The 19,028-nt window shown below is 37.7% G+C and overlaps 1 protein-coding gene across 5 annotated transcripts in view; it reads right to left on the bottom strand.

Moving 5' to 3' along the window:
- The window catches only part of baiap2a (BAR/IMD domain containing adaptor protein 2a), a 104,616-nt gene that overhangs the window by 22,923 nt on the left and 62,665 nt on the right, over positions 1-19,028 (bottom strand). For all 5 annotated transcript variants that reach the window (XM_084117473.1, XM_084117474.1, XM_084117471.1 and 2 more), the window contains exons 4-6: positions 14,928-14,989; positions 13,783-13,854; positions 8,052-8,189 (exon numbers count right to left, since the gene is read on the bottom strand). In XM_084117473.1, the coding sequence (XP_083973599.1) occupies positions 8,052-8,189; positions 13,783-13,854; positions 14,928-14,989 (272 nt within the window). The remainder of the gene's footprint in view (positions 1-8,051; positions 8,190-13,782; positions 13,855-14,927; positions 14,990-19,028) is intronic.

Below are 19,028 nucleotides of genomic sequence, written 5' to 3'. Positions count from 1 at the left end.
TGTTTTGCCAGATGAGAAGTTTATTCTATGTATAATCTTTTTACTACTTTAATTAAATTTACTCCAATTCATTTTATAAACTGTATAATTTCTCTCTTTTAATTCCTTTTATCACTGTTTTATTTTCCCTTGCTTTTATTTTGTGCTTATTTTCTATGCAAAGCACTTTGAATAACTGTTTTAAATAATATTTTGTGATTATTTGCATTCCTTTCTATGTAAAGCACTTTGAATTGCCATAGTGTATGAAATGTGCTATATAAATAAACTTGCCTTGCCTTGCCTAAAGCAGTACTTTCATGTTAAAAGATTAATTATTCAGTGTCATGATGTGTATCAAATTATCATGGTATTTTTACAGAATGTTTTTGAAAGGGCATAGTTTCCTCCCACCATAGTTACAGTTATTGTTTTTGAAACTTGGTATTTTATCCAAGATCCTGCAGTATCTAATTGAACAGGAAAAGAATGAAACCTCCAAAAGTGTTTGCCAAGATGACGTTTCCAAAGAAAAAATCCAGCACTGCTTGCACAACGTGGCATATAATATACTGTGACATTATGACATTATCTTATACACCTACTAACTTCTGGGATGTGAGAGGGTTTTTATTTATTGGCAATAATATACTTCAAATCAGCAAATGCATCATAAATTGAACTTCACTCAAATCACAAAAAACAACAAAAACAACAAAAAGCCCCCCAGTATTTTCCAAACTGGTCCAGCTAATATAAATGTTATCTTGAGTAACAAATAGGTAATGCATCTCAAAAAGACAATTAGATTTTTTAACTCAATAAATCATACTGTATCATATTTGATATGCAAAATTCCAAGGCCTCTAAATGATCAGCTTTGCTGAAAAACTGATAGATAGTTTTGGAGCTCAGGCAAATGGTGACAATGAAAACAGAGCCAGAGGGAAGTGCAGGGTCGAGGTGCAGCTGATGACTCGGAAGTCCGAGGCGAAACCAGAGGGACGACTGAGCAAGGTGGAGCCATAGGGTTTGGAGTCCTCCTCGGTCCGTTTGCGATTGTGTTCCGGGGGGATTCCCCCTCCTTGTGGCACTGGTTGCACCGCCCCAAGTATGGCCCTGATTTGGAGATTGTCACGAACATGTCTTGTTCTGTTCTGCTTAGTTTTGTTTTCATTGTCACCATAACTCAGAATGTTGTCCGTTCAACGTGTCCTGGTTCAGAGGTGGTCGAGGACGCATTGTGATCGGATCTTAATGCAATGTAAACGCAATCCAGCCGGTCTCTGCATTCACAGGTCGACGTCTCACAAAGCCCCGTCCACTGTCATTACTCCCCCTCCTCTCTCCCGAACTGTCAGGGCGGTGTAGATCGCAAATATAATGGAAAGTTTGCTTTCGCACCTGAAAGTTGCAGAACCATTCATTCTCTGTAAAGACTAGCATTTTTCCCACCACAGCTGGAACCGATCTCGGATCCATATGTTTCTTTGTACCGTTTACATCTATCCACCTTATTACTATTTGCAACCTCCTCATTTTGTGAGATTTGTAAAGAAAACACACCACTTCAGGACGACTTTGCACCAGGGCCATCCTCTGCAAAAAATAAACAAATTGTGTGGGAAAAAAGAGATCCGATCGGTTATCCTGATACAGAAGCCACTTGATATTGACAAGTGTAAACGCACTGTGTCCTGAGTGACTGATGATCCGATCTGCTTGATCATGGTGATCGCATGTCAATGCCAAGTGGAAACGCAGCCAAGAATGACAGTGGTGAGAAAACGGCAGTTAAGAAAGCATCTGATCATAGCGACGTGGTCGTGTTTGAAAAAGCTCTGCAATTCCACACTCTAGTCATGTCATGTCACATTTATTTATATAGCATTTTCTACAATACACTGCTTAAAAGTAAGCAGTATTTTCAGTAATAAACACACAAAAAAAGTGTCAGTCTCTTTCAATTAGAATTACAACTTCAATTTCTATTATAAAGTTGCTCTTCAGTGTGTTCATGTATTTACTCACGGATGTCTGACCTCGACGGACTGAACAGAAGAAATGAACCGGAGAATTTATCCATGTTCAAGAAGGCGGAGCCTCAGAGCCACACCCACCTATTACATCATCACCACAGACCAATGTTAGTTCGAAGGCATTTACCAGCCCGTTTTAAACTCCCGAAACAAACTTTGTTTAGCTCAGATTTTTTTTAAATGACGTCACACCAGTTTGTTCTTCGAATTTCCTCGATGTATATCGAAGCCTTAAAAACAGTAGAAGCTGGGGCCCACTAGGGGGCCTCAGTGAACTACCTGGTGGGCCCTATCAGTGTGTCTCTTAAAATTATTTAAATGTAGAAATTTAAAACTTCTGTTTTTTTAAAATTTAAAAAAAGATGCATAACATTAAACTGAGAAGTAGTACCAGAGATACATATCAGTATTAGGCGACCGTTGAATGTTTTCTTGGGCCTTTGGAGCCAACATAAATCATTATGTAGCAATTTCATGTAGCGTTTTCATATTTTTGTCTGTTTGCTGTAAATATTCAGCTAAATAATTCATCATTATAGGATTAAGTCATTACCCAGTATTTGCAGCTTCAGAAAAGTGTTTTTTGGACCCTGGCTGTGTGCTGGATGGGAGGTTGGAATCCCTCTACTGTATGTCTAAATCAACACTCGCGTGCTGTACACTAGCCTACAAAGCCCTCTCTAACTTAAACGCTTCCTGCTGGGTGTCCCGCTGCGTCAGCCTGATATAGCCGCAGCTCCACTCGTTCCTCTGACATCAGCAGTCCTTCATCCAGTGGCACAGCAGCTTCCTCTCCAGCCTAGCAAAGCAACAATCCCTGGCTCTCTCAAGATGACTCTCACAGAGTCATGTGCGCTAACCACACGTGCAAGTGTTCTTCTGTAGATACGCTAATTACTTTCCCTGAACTCGCCGAGGAGTCCACACCATTCAGAAGCATGACATGTCTGTTAACGTGTGATATTACAGCGAGCGTGAGCGCCGTAGACCTCCGCCGAATCTCACATCCCTCCCGCTGTAACTCAGACCACTCTACCGAACTGAATAATTAGCTAATTAGCATCTTCAGAGGGACTTCAGCGACTAATTATTTCAGCAGCAACAGGACGAGGAAAAAAAAAAGAAGAGAGGACGGAGGTACAACAGAGTCGAGAGCGAGAAAACCCGAGTGCATTAACAGTTGTTTGAACACGCTCAGACAGAGCAAGTCAATTCATGACGGTTCATGGAGCTTTTCCAATGAATCACAATCCGTGAACCTCCAAACCACCATCACTCTCTAAGCGATTTACCATAATACAGATGAAGTATCTGCATTTATGTGTGTGCGTACTCAGACTTTGCTTTATGCGCCCATGGGGCTCTCGACTAAATCAGTTGACTTTTCCTGCTCTCGCTCAAGGCCACATTTACATGAAAAGAAAGAGTCTGAGGTAGAAAATGAGAGCTGCTCTTTTCTTTGGACTGAAGCAGGTTTTCAGAATCGATCTTTTAGAAGCTCAGAAAGATAAAATAACTCATAATATATCATCTAAATGCGTAATTATACAGCTTTTGATCTGATTAGCAGTGTTCATTGTCATTGTTAAAGGAACACGCCGACTTTTTGGGACTTATTCACCGTATCCCCCAGAGTTAGATAAGTCCATACATACCCTTCTCATCTCCGTGCGTGCCGTTGTGGTGAACAAATGAGTCCTATTGAAGAGATGAGTCCGAGCTTAGGACCCCATTAGTATGCCAGTAGTATGCCTGATCTAAATCTGTTCTTGCGATAACTTGTAGCTAACGTGAGATGTCTAAACTGTTAATAAGAAAAATAGTAATATACACAAATAAACATTATTTTATGGTTCTTTTAATTAAAAAAAAATGTACTTGTAACATATTGCGCTGATTATTACGATAAAAAAAATGCATTACGAATTGCTGTGAATACTGTAAGGCAGTATCAGGGCAGTATAAGCTCAGGTAAAGCTCAGCTAGCACGATCATCGGATAACGTTAGCTGTATGCTATGCTACTATCTAAGCTAACTAAAAAACACACTAACAACGAGAAATGTTTAATTTCACAATCTATAGCTTTGGTTAAATACTAGTATATGAAACGTATAAGTTAAAATACATTAATGACTCGTTATAACGTAGTACAAACGTCTTCTATAATAAAGTGATTTTGTATGATTTGTAACCAGGCACTAAAGCGATTACCCATAAAACGTGCTTTGAACCAATCGGATTGCTTGGGTCCTAAGCTTGGACTCATCTCTTCAGTAGGACACATTTGTTCACCACACCGTAACTGTCTGACGCACCCACCGCTAGCCTAGCTTAGCACAAAGACAGGAGGTAAATGGCTCCAGCTAGCATACTGCTCCTAATAAATGACAAAATAACGCCAACATTTTCCTATTTACATGTTGTGACATGTATAGTCACATGAGACACAGCCATCTTCTAACCGTATACATACTGGGAACTCTCAGAATATTCTCAGAAGGCGAAGCACTGCTACTTCTGCGGAGTGATTTACTCCAACTCTGAGCGAACTCTCTGGCTCTGCTCCTCACCACGGGGCTTCTCGGGTGCTGCGAGCAAATCACTCGTTATTCATTATTGGGAGCAGTACGCTAGCTGGAGCCATTTACCTCCAGTCTTTGTGCTAAGCTAGGCTAGCAGTGGGTGCGTCAGACAGAGTTACGGCACGCACGGAGATGAGAAGAGTATGTATGGACTTATCTTACTGTGGGGGATACGGTGAATGAGCTAAAGTCCCAAAAAGTCGGCGTGTTCCTTTAAATGCAGAGACACATTTGTGACAATTCATTATATATGAATGTGGCATGTGACTGTGTTGCTTGTCAACTGTGAGGCCCGAAACTCTGCGCAAACTGATAATATTAATACATCAAACTACTAACTGAACATCTGTGACTGCTGTCATTTTATTAAAGCAATAAGCTGTAGTGTGTAACAGTGATTTTACCAAGGGTAAAAGGTGGTCTTAAACATGGCAATAATTGCACAGATCTGATTGGATGAGACTGATTGGATTTACTTTATTTTAAAGTAAAGTAAATAAAGTAAAATAGTTGTGACTGTACATTAGTTCTGTTTTAAAGTTTGGGGTCGGTAAGGTTTTTTTTAATGCTCACCATTTATTTGATAAAAAATACAGTAAAAAAACAGTAATATAGTGAAATATTATTACAATTTAAAATAACTTTACTATTTGACTATTTTAAAATATTATTTATTACTGTGATGGTAAAGCTGAATTTTCAGCATTACTTCTGTCTTCAGTGTCACATGCAGGGTTGCCAGGTCTGCACAACAAAAGGAGCCCGATGGCCAATGAAAAATAGCAGAAAACTGACACAAACCCACGGCAACAATTTAAAAGTAGCGCAATTTCACAGGAAAAACACGGATTTTTTTGGCATTTGGCAACACTGGTCACATGATCCTTCAGAAATCATTCTAATATGCTGATTTGATGCTCAAGAAACATTTCTTATTATCAATGTTAAACAGTTGTGCTCCCTGATATTTTGTGGAAACCATTTTTAAAGATTCTTTGATGAATAATGTAAATGTAAAAAAAAAAGCATTTATTTGAAAAGGTAATCTTTTGTAACATTATAATTTTTTTCAGTCTTTACTGTCAATTTCGCTCAATTAAATGCATTCTTGCTGAATAAGTAGCCTATTAATTTCTTTCAAAAAACATTTTTGAATGGTATGGTGTACATTATTGTGCTTGGCAAGTATACGAATATTGTCGCCACCATTACAGCAATACCTCTTGTAGCTTTAGCTTACAAAATCACGAAACTGAAAATGTTTGCGTCTCTCTGAGGCGAGTGAAGCTCCACCCGGCCTGAGCTCACTATCTGCAGGGCTTCTGGCAGCAGACAGACACATTTACTGTATAAACTCCCAGCAGCACTGCATCTCCTACAGCAGTCACTGACAGATACAGTACCTGCTCACACACGCTCACAGCCAGAGGCCAGTTCAGCCCTACATCTGACCGCACTCACACTCAAGCAATATTCACTTCTGCTAATACAACCTTCACCCAATTATGAGGACTTTTGTATACAGTTTTTAAAAAAAGATGACCCATAAAGGTGATTTAAAAATATATATATATAAAAATGTGAGCTTGAAAAAGATCAAAATGATTTTTGTTTTTGTTTTTCGATCAGTGTTGGATGGTTTAGTTAAACTGTGCATTGTGTGAGATCGAATCCGGCAAATAAGGTAAGAACCGGACATCTGATTGATCAACTCGTGGTTGGTTCACCTGTCAATCAGATGGTTATCATCACTTCCTGCACTTTAATAATAAGGTTTCACATGCATTGTTTAATTTTTTTTTAATTTTTTTTTTTTAATACTGTTCGACACTGGATTTCCTGTTGAGAAACTACATTACCCATAGTTCTGTAAAGAAACCAGCAAATCACGTCAAAACACTGTAGCGTGCACCGTTTCCCATGAAGCACGGCGAATAACTGCGTAAGAACTGGGAATGATGTAATGGGAGTCAGTCGTGACTCCCTACGCTCTCAAACTTCTGCCAATATGTGTATACTGTATTAGCTAGAAACATCTGTTTACATAATTTACTGAATGAGCACTGAACTGTCTTACTGATTGCACATATTTATGCATTTTTCTTTGCTTTTTTTATTTTATTTAATTTTAAATCAGTTTCTTATGCATCTATTATGATTATGATTATTAAATCTTTATGTAAAGCATGTTTACTTACCATTGTGTATGAATTGTGCTATACAAATAAGTTTTCCTTCCCATATTTTGCAATAAACATAAAATACATTGTTTCTACATACATCATCAATAGTTTTATATTTATCCATCTTTTTTTAATTTGGATTATTTATTCATTTTTTCTCGCTTCAAATCAAAGTTTGTAATGGGATTCACTTCCTAGCTGGTTGGTTTGAGCTCTATAAGTTTTTTTTATCTGTATGGGAAAAATGAATGGGGGAACACGCTACTGCAAAAACTACATATACTGTACCTGTACATTTATCAAATTGTCTTTTTGATAAAAATAAATGGAACAACGAAATAGAAAAACTGAAAATTAAAACTTTAGTTGTGATATAAAAATAATAATAAAAATGTATACAATAATAATATTTATTATTATTGTTGTTGTTGTTGTTGTTCTTGTTGTTATCATATAATATAAACATAATAATAATAATAATAATCTAATAATCATACATATTATTTAATAATCTAAACAATCTTAATATAATAATAATAATAATAATAATAATAATAATTCTTATTATAATTCTTATTATTATTATTATTGTTGTTGTTGTTATCATATAATAATAATAATCCAAACAATCTAAATACAATTATTATTACTACACACTGAAAATAAAAACTTCAAAGCTAAAAGCAGAGGTGCACAGCTACATTTTGAGGAAGTGTGAGCTGATCGGGGATATATCATGACTCAGTAGTGGGGTCAGGAGGGCGGTTCTTCCACACCCGGCAGAGCACGTAAGCTTTCCCAGAGCACATGCACATGGCTTATTGATCTGTGCCGGGTCTCCACCGCCCCGCTGTCGTAGTGTAAGACGCCTCTCAGCAGGCTAGCATTCACACTGAAATTAATCCGGTAGGTTGGGGCCTGGTCCACTCGCACGCTTTACACAGGCAAGAAAGTTAGTAAAAAACAGCCATGATATGTGTGTGTGTGTGTGTGTGTTCGGCACAACCTCTTAGCTGATACGCCGCAGCGCTGTTTGTATACACACCTACGGCTTTCGCCCACCCATTGTGTTCTCACTGCCTCAAGAGGCTCACAGCACTTCTTACATTCAGACGCTGGTGAAAATCATCTCAGCATTAGCATGATGTAGGTGGTCTTGCTGAACCAGAGCCTATCCATACACCTCCGGCCCTTTCAAAGGCCTGGGACGGAGCCCACAGCGACACGCTAGCTCTGTTCACGACCCGCAGCGGTGTGGGGGCTCACCTGCAACTCCTTCTCGCCGTACTTGGAGGGGTTTTTGCTGCCCTGGCTCTTCCTCCGCAGTTTCTTCAGCTCACCCTGGCATTTCTCCAGACTCTCTCCTTTGCTTTTGTGCTCCATCTGGTACTTCTTAAGAGCCGCCTTCAGGAGAAAAAACACAAGGAACACCGTCGGTAAATGCAGAAATCATCAGACTGTAGCTAGTGAATTAAGAAAGACATGGGAGTCAAAACCCATGTTCCAAAACAGTCGCTATCTGCCGTCTACATAAGCAGCTGCTCTCCTCAAGGCAAATCTTTAAACTCTAAATCTGTAAACGGCCTACATAAGCAGGACCTTTCTTAGTGGTCACTTGTGTGCAGAAGTGTTTCCCAACCTGGCGGTCGGTAAAGATTTACGAGTGGTAGCCAACCTCAATCTTGATTTAGGGTATGGGATGAAACGGTAACCAGCTTGACGATAAACCACGATGTAATTTTCGACGTTTAAAGCTGCAGTCGGCAAGTCTGGCAGATTGGGTCGACTTAGCCAAAATTTTGAATGTTTACAACTCTCAAGCCCCTCCCCACTACCAGCGAGCACCCTCCCATCGAGGTCGTGCTCGTCAGTGCGTGTGTACCTGATTTTCTGTGAACGCGTCCGTCTCTTCAGCATTGATCAACACCATGGACTCGGAGGTAGGCTGCCCTGCCTAATCTATCCATAGATAGCAATAACCGAGGAATTAGAGGCTTGTTAGTAGGTTTTCTCTCCGCCATCACGCTTCGTGCAATCTTCAGGCGAACTTCAGGCGTGTCGTGTGCATGTGATATTAACGTGTGCGAGGGAGGGGGGATCTGTGGCGTGTGCACGACCTGTGATTGACAGTCAGATCTCACACCCCCCTGCGCTGATTGGACCCGATGATCCGGGAGCGGTGGATTTTTGCTAAACAAATAACTCGCTCCAGGTGGAGTTAGAAGCTCAGGTTTTTTTCTAAAACCACCTTATTTATGTTGTTCTGTCGGATTATAGTGTCGATTTCACTGAATATGATCAAAAAAATGTTGCCGACGGCAGCTTTAATATTACAGTTTAATATAATTATCATTAAAACTGTATTTGATTTCCAGCATTTGAAAAACTCACAGTAAATACTGATACAGCATTCAGTGTAGGTTTCGTTTTGTTTGGAAAAAAAGGCGTAAATAAGCGAGAGGATTTCTGCTGTTCCATAAGCGCCACCTACTGACAGAGTGTCGATTTACATTTTTGCTAATTTTAACAAGTTAATGGAAAATAAGCTAATGTGCATTCTTAAAAAAAACAACAACAAATATAACAATGACAATAATAAATTATTGTTATTACTATTATCATTATTCATTATTATAATTATTATTATTGCTGTTGTTATTGTATAAACATTAGATCACAATTAATTCTGATATCATAACTGTCCGATTCAGTTGTGAGTTAACAAGTCTGTAGACTGAACCACTAAAATTTTTTATATTTTGATAAAATAATAATAATAATAATAATAATAATAATAATACTTATTATTATTATTTTTATATAGAAGTTAAGATGTTAGGTAATAATGATGATGATGATAATGATAATGATAATAATAATAATAATAATAATGATAATAATAATAATAATAATAATAATAATAATGTCACAACGCTGTGTTGTAAACACACACGAACACGCAGATGAAGGGAAACAGGCATTCTTAATAAATCCACAGGTATATCCACAAACAGAGAACAGCAATCCAACACAACTAAACCATAGACGAGACCTCACAGCAATGGACAGAAACAAAGGAACTTAAGTACACTGGCGAACAAGGATAATTAATGACACACACCTGAACTGAATGATAAATCAAATTAAAAGTCCCCCTGTGGTGAAAATCAAGTTTTTAATGTAGTTTATATGTCTATGTGGTGTTTTTAATATGCGTTCAGACAAACCATGTGCAAATTCATAAGTATGCTGAGCAAAAAAAGACAGTCTCTAAAACACGGTTTGAAATCGCCCGTTCTCTACGTCATATCATTGATCATCATCATCTGAGATGGCGAATGGGAACATGGTTTGTGTAACATTAGCAACACATTATTAGCTGTTTGAAAACATAGTCATCCAAAAGGCTAATCATATTAATTACAGTTATTACACGGCTCTGTGGAATACTTGATTCTGATTGGTCAATCGTGCCATCCAGCAGTATGTTATTCCTTGATAACAGATAACACGGGCTCATCCGGGTTACTGAAGTCAGCAGCTTTATACGCTTTGTAGGACGGGGTTTCTTCATGGAAGTTTTGCAATTGGTGAGCTAATAAAAGATTTAAAAAAAGCTAAAAGATTATTTTGTGTAGTTATTTAATTTATGTGATCCAGTACAGTGTAGAATATGGCCTAAATTTCAGGGAAGGCAGCAACAGTTCTGCCAGCAACTGCTGGGAACAGCCTTCAAGTCAGGATCCCATGATGCCTTGAAAAGCCAGACAACTCACTGGGGTCTGGAACAGAGCTGAAGGTCTGGGGTTTCAGGGCAGTTCATTCTGATGTCTGCAGAAGAAAGAAGTGAAGGCCTTCACTCCCAACCGCACAACATGGCTCACGGCCAAATTCTGGAGGCTGATACACTTGGATGGGAACATTTCTAGATATACGAATCTTCGCACATCCTACACAAGGTATGTTGAGAGAATGATCTCTAGACTACACATCTATAAATAGTTTGGCAGCTCAACCAGATTCTTGCACAGCAGGAATGTATCTACAAAGACAACGTTACATGTGAGTGATCGCTCTATCTTCAGCGAGAGAAAGGAAGATTCTGCATTGCCAGCCATGATCCCCTTTTCTCACCACATGAATGATTCACAAAGCACAACAGGAATAAATATAAATCAAGTCTAATGTGTTATGGATCATGATTTCTCTTGGAATACAAGAGATGGAGCTTGTGGCTTGTTAACTGGCAGTTAAAGGGTTAGTTCACCCCAAAAATGAAAATTATCATATAATTTACTCACCCTCAAGCCATCATAGATTTATGAGACTTTCTTCTTTCAGCCAAACACAGTTGGTATTAAAAATATCCTGGCTCTTCCTAGCTTTATAATGGGAGTGAATGGTACCTTGTTTTTTGAAGGCAAAAAAAGCGCATCCATCCAACATAAAAGTAATCCATAGGGAGTTTAAGAAAGGCCTTCTGAAGCGAAGCGTTGCGTTTTTGTAAGAAAAATATCCATATTTATAACTTTATAAACTATAATCACTGGCTTCCGGTAATGGTTGTACGTGAATCTAGTTCCGGCGGAAGAGTGACCTTTGACCTGACGCATGTCGTAGAATGTAAGCGTAGCGTAATCTTAGGTGAGAGTCGACGCCTCTCGCGGTTCAAACTAATAGGGCTGGGCAACAAACTCAAGCTCCTCCGACATTTTTCTGTAAAAATTCTCGTTTTAGACTTCTAATTCGTACTGGTGTTTTGTTTTGCTCTTTCCTCTGTGCTTCTGCGATCGTCAATGCGTCATACGTCGGGTCAGAGGTCACTCTTCCGCCGGAACTAGAGCCAGGCCAATGATTCTAGTTTATAAAGTTACAATAAAGGATATTTTTCTGACAAAAACGCATTGCTTCGCGTCAGAAGGCCTTTATTAACCTCCTGCAGCCGTATGGATTACTTTTATGATGGATGGATGCGCTTTGTTGGGCTTCAAAATCTCGGTTACTATTCACTCCCATAATAAAGTTTGGAAGAGCCAGGATATTTTTTAATATAACTCAGATTGTGTTTGGCTGAAAGAAGAAAGTCATAGACACCTAGGAAGGCTTAAGGGTGAGTAAATTATGGGATACTTTTTTTATTTTTGGGTGAACTAACCATTTAATAGTTAATAGCACTCATCTTTGATTTGTTGTGGGCAGAACAGAACATGCATTTGGAACCTTTGAAACATATTTATACGTTATGTCACAGTAAATCTTTATAAAACTGTGTTCTTACAGCAGCAGTACCACAAAATGAATATCATAATAATCTTACAGACCTAAATAGAGACTCCAAGCAGAAACTCAACATGTTTGCACAGAATGTGCGGACTGAGGAAAAAGAAAAAAAATTGTTTGGTTTCCATGGGGAACGACTGCAGACCGCTCTCTCCAGAACTAAGGCAAGACAGCAAGGCATTAATTTTATCTGAATACAATGTGATGACAAGTGACGCCCAATCCCAGTTGCCCAACCCCCCCAACCAACCCTGCTCTACACAGCTCCTCTCCAACCCACTCACAGCCTAAAGATACCTCTTCTCAGCACTGCTCCAAACATACTTTAATCTCCCGCAAATTGTGTACTTTCATTTGTTGAAAATAGTGGAAACAGGAATCACGGGAAAACAGGGCCGTTGCTAAAAAAGAAAGCAAGACCAATGTCTGAAGATGTAGATCTATATATATATATATATATATATATATATATATATATATATATATATATATATATATTTATAAATAGTGGCAGATACTATTTGCACCTCACTGTTGTTGTACATTAAAAGGTATGCAATAATAACAGTGCAAATGATTATGTTTATTAAAAATATTAAATGGATGCTGGCTTATTGGGACAATAAAGCCGTCCCTACACCTACCCCTAACTCTAACCGATAAACACTTGATTATTAAACACACGTTAGACAATTTATTTCCACTTTTCGAATATATTCTTCATTTTTATTGAAAGTAAATGCCTTTCTGATCTGATATGTGATGGGAAAAGGGAGTAGAGTGAGTTCAGCAAAAGGCGGATTCGAACTTGGGTCAATTTGCATCAAAACTTTCTCCCACGCATCTTACCCCTACACTATTGCTACCGTTGACAATTCAGTGTCCAATGTAATTTTGTCTAGCCCACCAGACGTCAGTGGGCGGAGTTAGTGTAAATAGCCTCTGTCAACAAGGCGGGCTGTTTGCACATAGTGTAAATAGGCACTCCGTAAATATAAACTGTTTGCAAATTACCTTCTACATTTGCCAAAATGTGGAGTATATCATCAAAACAGCAAAAACAGTGGCAGCAAAGTCATCCAGATTTTTTACATATTTTTGGCTCAGTGTTTCATTAGACTGCCAAGAGGCAAGGCAAAATATGACTAAAAAATAACCCGATTTAACTACCATTCAAAAGTTTGGCATCAGTAAGATTAAAAAAAAAAAAAAAAAAAAAAAAAATTATACTTAAGTATTAATTACAGGGGTTTTTTTTGTTTACATGCATGATAAGCATAAGAGACTTCTATCAAAAACATTAAAAAATCTCACCAACCCGAACTGAGGAAAACGTTGAATGGTAGTGCTGTATATGTCTGAAATGGTAACTGGATGCCATGTGTGGCATTAAAGATCCAACATACTGAGGCATCCCACTAGGTTTATACCTTTAAAGTCAACCTAAAACGCCATTTTCAATCCATTTTACTTCCATAATCTGATGCATTTCCAACTGAAAAAAAAAAAAAAAACTTAGATTGGTTTAATTAATCAGAAACTAAATGGATTGTGAAAAGTGTGTGTGTGCAGAGTGTGTGTGTTGGTTGTGCCAATCAGTGCCCAACAGAGGAATGTGTATTACTAAAGTAGATGAGAAGCACTTCTGTTCAGAGTGTTAGTGAGCTCAATGTGCGTCTTGTCAGCCTGTAAGGAGTGGGATGAGGTGCGGACTCACAGTCAGGTATCTCGCGTCCAACTCCACCTTCTTCTCCAGCTCCGACAGCAGCTCGTTGTGGAAGCATTTCAACTGCAAAAAAAAAAAAAAAAGAGCAGAAAAATTGAGTGAAGTTCGTTAAATTTACTTTTTATTAATTATGCAATTTATTATTTATTAATATAAAAATATATAATTTATAATATAATTGTATTATTTGTGCAGATTATACCATGATATATGGGTTCAAATACACCATCGACCGCATTTTTAGAATAATGTTGATGAGCACAGAAACGAATTATTCATCCCTCAGTTTGTTTTTAAAAGAAAATGAAAAAAACTTTAAAGTTACACTTTATTTTAAGGTGTCCTTGTTACAGTGCAATTATACATTTTACCACCAAGTAATATTACTATACATGTAGAGTTAGGGGCCGTTTACACAATACCATTTTCAGCTAAAAACAGAAAACGTTTTATGTGTTTTGGCCGTTCGTTTACACGACAACGGTGTTTTGGGGGCCTGAAAATGCAAACTTTTTTAAAAAGGGTTTCAAAGTGCAAGTTTATGAAAACGATACCGTTATCGCCTCAGTGTAAACTACAAAAACATGAATCTGTGAAAACGGTGAAATCATGTGCACGTGTATTACCTGTTCACTCTATAGGTGCGTAGTGTTTCTTTACAAAGTGACATCGCCAACTACTGGCCTGGAAGAATTATAAAGCGTTTTTATTGGTTTTCAAGGATCTGTGTGAACGGGATTGTTTTACATTGTCATCTGTACGTGAAAAATGCGAAAGGAAAAACTTTTCCATTTTTAGTACATCATTGTCGTGTAAACATACCCTTTATGCATCATTTACTGTTATTAATACAGTAATTACATGTAACAAGTCACCTTAAAACAAAGTGTTACAGTAAAAACTGCAACTGAAGTAAAGGTAGAAACACTGAGTTTTGATTAAGCGGTTACAGTAACATGCAAACTTGTAAATCCTCCTTTTCAATTCCTATGGGTGGAGTTTGCTTTACAGCTAAAGTTAGCCGTTTAAACTTGTATTGAACCTGCGAACATGTCAAAAACTGTTGGAATGTAATCTATACTAAATAATCCTTTAATAAAGAGGAGAAATGGACTGTGTGTGAGAAGGGTACACACCATTTCCTCTAACTGCACTTGAATCTGCCGGTGGACCTCTGCCATCTGGAAAAGCACGTCCCCTGCAGAGAAGAGGGACAGACGTCCGTTAAGAGAGAGGACAACAGGAAACGGACTCATAATCATGTGATTCAAGTGAGAAAAAAAATGCAGTAAGGTTAAAGAGACTGATCGAGTTGGGGTGGAGTAGGCAAGAAAGAAAGATAGATTTATAGAGGGAGAGAAGCAAGATAAGTCCCAACGTGCATTATAACCATGCCATCGCACTGAAACACACACCACAGACGGGCAAACATGGGGACAATGACACGGTCAAAAGACATTAAACACTGAGACAGAGACATGAACGACAGGATGAAAGGGTGGAGAACAAACAAAGACACTCGGATGAGCAAAAATACAAAGCATTTCAAAACAGGGTTTGAACATTTCACTGTATAGGAAAGGAATATTTCACCACAAAATGAAAATTCTGTCATTATTTACTCACCATATGCTGTTATTTTTTCTGTGGAAAGCTATCATATGACTTCAGAAGACTATAGCGCTTTTAATGGTGGTTTTTGGGGGAAATTTGACAGGCATGCTCACTTTGAACTACTGTTTTATGGAAAAGATTCTTTTGTGTGAGTGTGTGTGTGTGTTCCGCAGAGAAAAATAACAGCATATGGGTTTGGTTGGGAATGACATGAATGTCAGTAAATACTAACAGGATTTACATTTGAGTGAAGTGTTCCTTTGAACAAAACCAAAGAACTCTTGACTGTAAATCAGAAATCAGTTTAATTTGTCATTTTTTTATTTTTTTAAAGTGCTTCTCCTTCAGGATGACTGTCAGAATGTTGTGAAACTTATTGCAGAAGAGTAAAGAAAACAGAAAAAAAAAAAAAAAAAGAAACAGAGAGGCCATGCAGCTGGTGGAAGTTGTTTTAATATACCTACATGCTGCTGCTTCTGAATATGCAATGCATTGTGAAGAAAGGAACAGACAGTGAGCAGAGCACAGAGAAGACCTTTGAAAAGAACACACAGCAATGGAAGACAACAGCGAGCCGGCCTGACCTCCGCCCATCTCGGCACGCCAGCCTAAAGTTAGGTGGTACAGAACGTCTCTAAGCATGGTGCAAAGCGGATTTAATGTTTGCGCATGCTTGAACACTTTGGACTGAGTGTAACAACACGCATCGGATCTCCGGTCGTTTGTTTACACCACATACACATGATTGAAGAGCTCTCGATGAAGAGTACAAGCATTGGGCTCAGAAAAGCAGTCTGTTGTTTGCTCCTGGAGAGATTAATGATGACCAGTTCGCCCCAAAAATTAAAGTAGGTCATCATTCATTCATCTTCATCATGTCCCAAACCTGTTTTCCTTCCATGGAAAACAAAAGGAGATGTTTAGCCGAATGTTTATGCTGCTCTTTTCCATACAACAAAAGCAGAAAGTGGTCAGGGCTGTCAAGCTCTAAAAAGCGGGAACGTACTACTGGTTGAACAATATGGATTTTTTTGATGGCTGATACCACTATCTTTGAGAACTGGGAGGCTGATGGTCGATGTGAAGCCGACGTGTTGCACTGTGTGCACCCCCGGACCCCCCCGGACCCCCGCAATACCGTAAAACTGCACATTTTAGAGTGGCCTTTTATTGTGGCCAGCCTAAGGCACACCTGTGCAATAATCATGCCATCTAATCAGCATTTTTATATGCCACACCTGTGAGGTGGATGGATTATCTCAGCAAAGGAGAAGTGCTCACTAACACAGATTTAGACAGATTTGTGAACAATATTTGAAAGAAACATCAAACTATTTAAAGTTAGAAAATAAGACGTTTCGATTAAATTTAGGTAGCACTTTATTTGACAGTCCTGTTCCGCATGTACATACTTGCTATAGTAACTACACTAACTGAGTAATAACTACATACTAACCCTGAACCTACTCCTAAACCTATCCTTTACCCATGTAGTTATCTTATATTACCCAGTACTTTCTACTGTAAGTTCACAGTAAGTACATGTAAGTGCACCTAGTGTAAAATAAAGTGCAACTGAAATGTATATGTATTTTACTCAACATTTACTAAATTAAAAATAATTTGGAAATGAATCAATATGAAAAAACAAACAAACATGCAAAACAAATAAAGAAACTGTTAAAAAAAAAGACTAAATGGGAAGAAAACACTGTAACCAATAGTACACTCAGTAAGTCTGTACGCACTGGGAATCATATTTTCTCAAATAAAAGACCAGTAATGCTAAATTTACATACAATACACAGTGAATATGAAATTAATATGGCATAGTGGCCAACTGGATGTAGTGCAGCACAGGTTGAAATCAAGGATATAAAGTTGCTATTAGACAGAACTGTTAGACAAAGACATTAAACGAATGAAGACAGAGAATGGAGGCTCCCGAATGGGTGCTGTCAAAATAAAAGTCCTGGTACTGTCATAATAAAAGTCTAACACTTATCGGGCAAACAGAAACACTTTTTATCCAATGCTAAAAAAAAAAGAAAAAAAAAAAGCCAAATATCAACCTTTGACAACTAGTAATTAAGGCACATCCTAATTTTGCCGAGTTAGACGCGTTACTGGATCAACATATTTTGTTGATAATGAAACAACATTCCTGTCCGAAAATTTAGTCCTATCCCTACCCTTAAACCTAACCCTACACCTAACTTATTCCTATATTCAGAGGGAAATTATAGGTGAATGTAGAAGCACCTAACCCTGGCTGTAAGCCTAAACTTCACATTTTAAACTTGACATGTTAAACTTCCAGGAACATGTTAAACTTGCTGAAACTATTACTTGGTAAACTACTACTTTAATAAAACAAAATTGTTCTTTCCTTCATTTATTAATTTTCATTCCATTTCTCGAATGTAAGAAAATGCTAAATAATTCAATGCACATTTCCATTCTCATCATAAGAAGCTTATTGGAAACATTACTTGAACAGTGATGATAAATTCAGAGGACAATCAAATCACAAGAGTGAAACCGGTAACTATGTGGGCGGTTGATGTGTGATGCTTTTTATCTGTCCTGGGCATAAATGCTGTTAATAAAATGGTGGGTAACATTTTACAATATTCCTTCATTACCATTAGGCATCTACTTGCAATGATCAGTTTTACAGCATTATTAATGTGGGTGAATGTACTAATGTGAATTTATAAAACTTAATATTAAAAATGAACTAGTATATAACATTAATAAATGTTGTGAAAATATTGTTTCTCTTAGTTCATGTGAATTATATTTCGCGTTAAAGGCACAGTATGCAAGTTTCACCACTAGAGGTCGCTTATTCAAAACAATGACAAAGATGAGACAGTGATGGAGTGTGGAATCATGGGAGTTGCCGTGTTCACCTCTACCACAGTTTTCTTTATGGGTTTATCTGAACCCACAGCAAACAATAATTGTGCTCCATCACAATTTAATATTATTTTGGTTTGTAATAGTTGTTTAAACTGTTGGCATGCATTTTTTATACCCTTTATATATGAATTTATATATAAACCCTCCCAAACATGGGACGTGGTGATGTTTTTTTATTTAATTTATTTAATTTATTTATTTTTTACTTTTTTTTATGGCTTTTTGATCCCAAGACTCAACTAATCTCTGCAATTCACCATCTGTGATCACTGGAGAGTCACTGAAACTGTCCTCCTCGCCGTGCATTAAGACAATATAAACACACGTCCTCTTCCTGGCAGATTTGTAACGTCTTTAGTTGATGGAACTTCTTAATTATTGCCTTGATGGTGGAAATGGGGATTTTTAATTCTTTAGCTATTTTCTTACAGCCACTTTCTATTTTGTGAAGTTCAACAATATTTTTCAGCACATTAGAACTATATTCTTTGGTTTTACTCATTGTGATGGATGATTAAGGACATTTGGCCTTTATGTTTTCTCATATTTAAACTCCTGTGAAACAAAAAGTCATAACTAGACAATTTCATGTCCCTAGTCCCTAGGTGTGCTAAAAATGTAAATATTAATGGGGATATACTTCAGAGAGATTTTACTCATTAAAAATTCTAGGGGTGCCATTAATTTTATTGGCCATT

This window comes from Abramis brama, assembly GCF_963993115.1.
Source record: "Abramis brama genome assembly, chromosome: 1".
Classification (NCBI taxonomy): Eukaryota; Metazoa; Chordata; class Actinopteri; order Cypriniformes; family Leuciscidae; genus Abramis; species Abramis brama.
The sequence above is the reverse complement of the archived record's forward strand: the minus strand, read 5'-3'. Positions and strand labels throughout refer to the sequence as shown.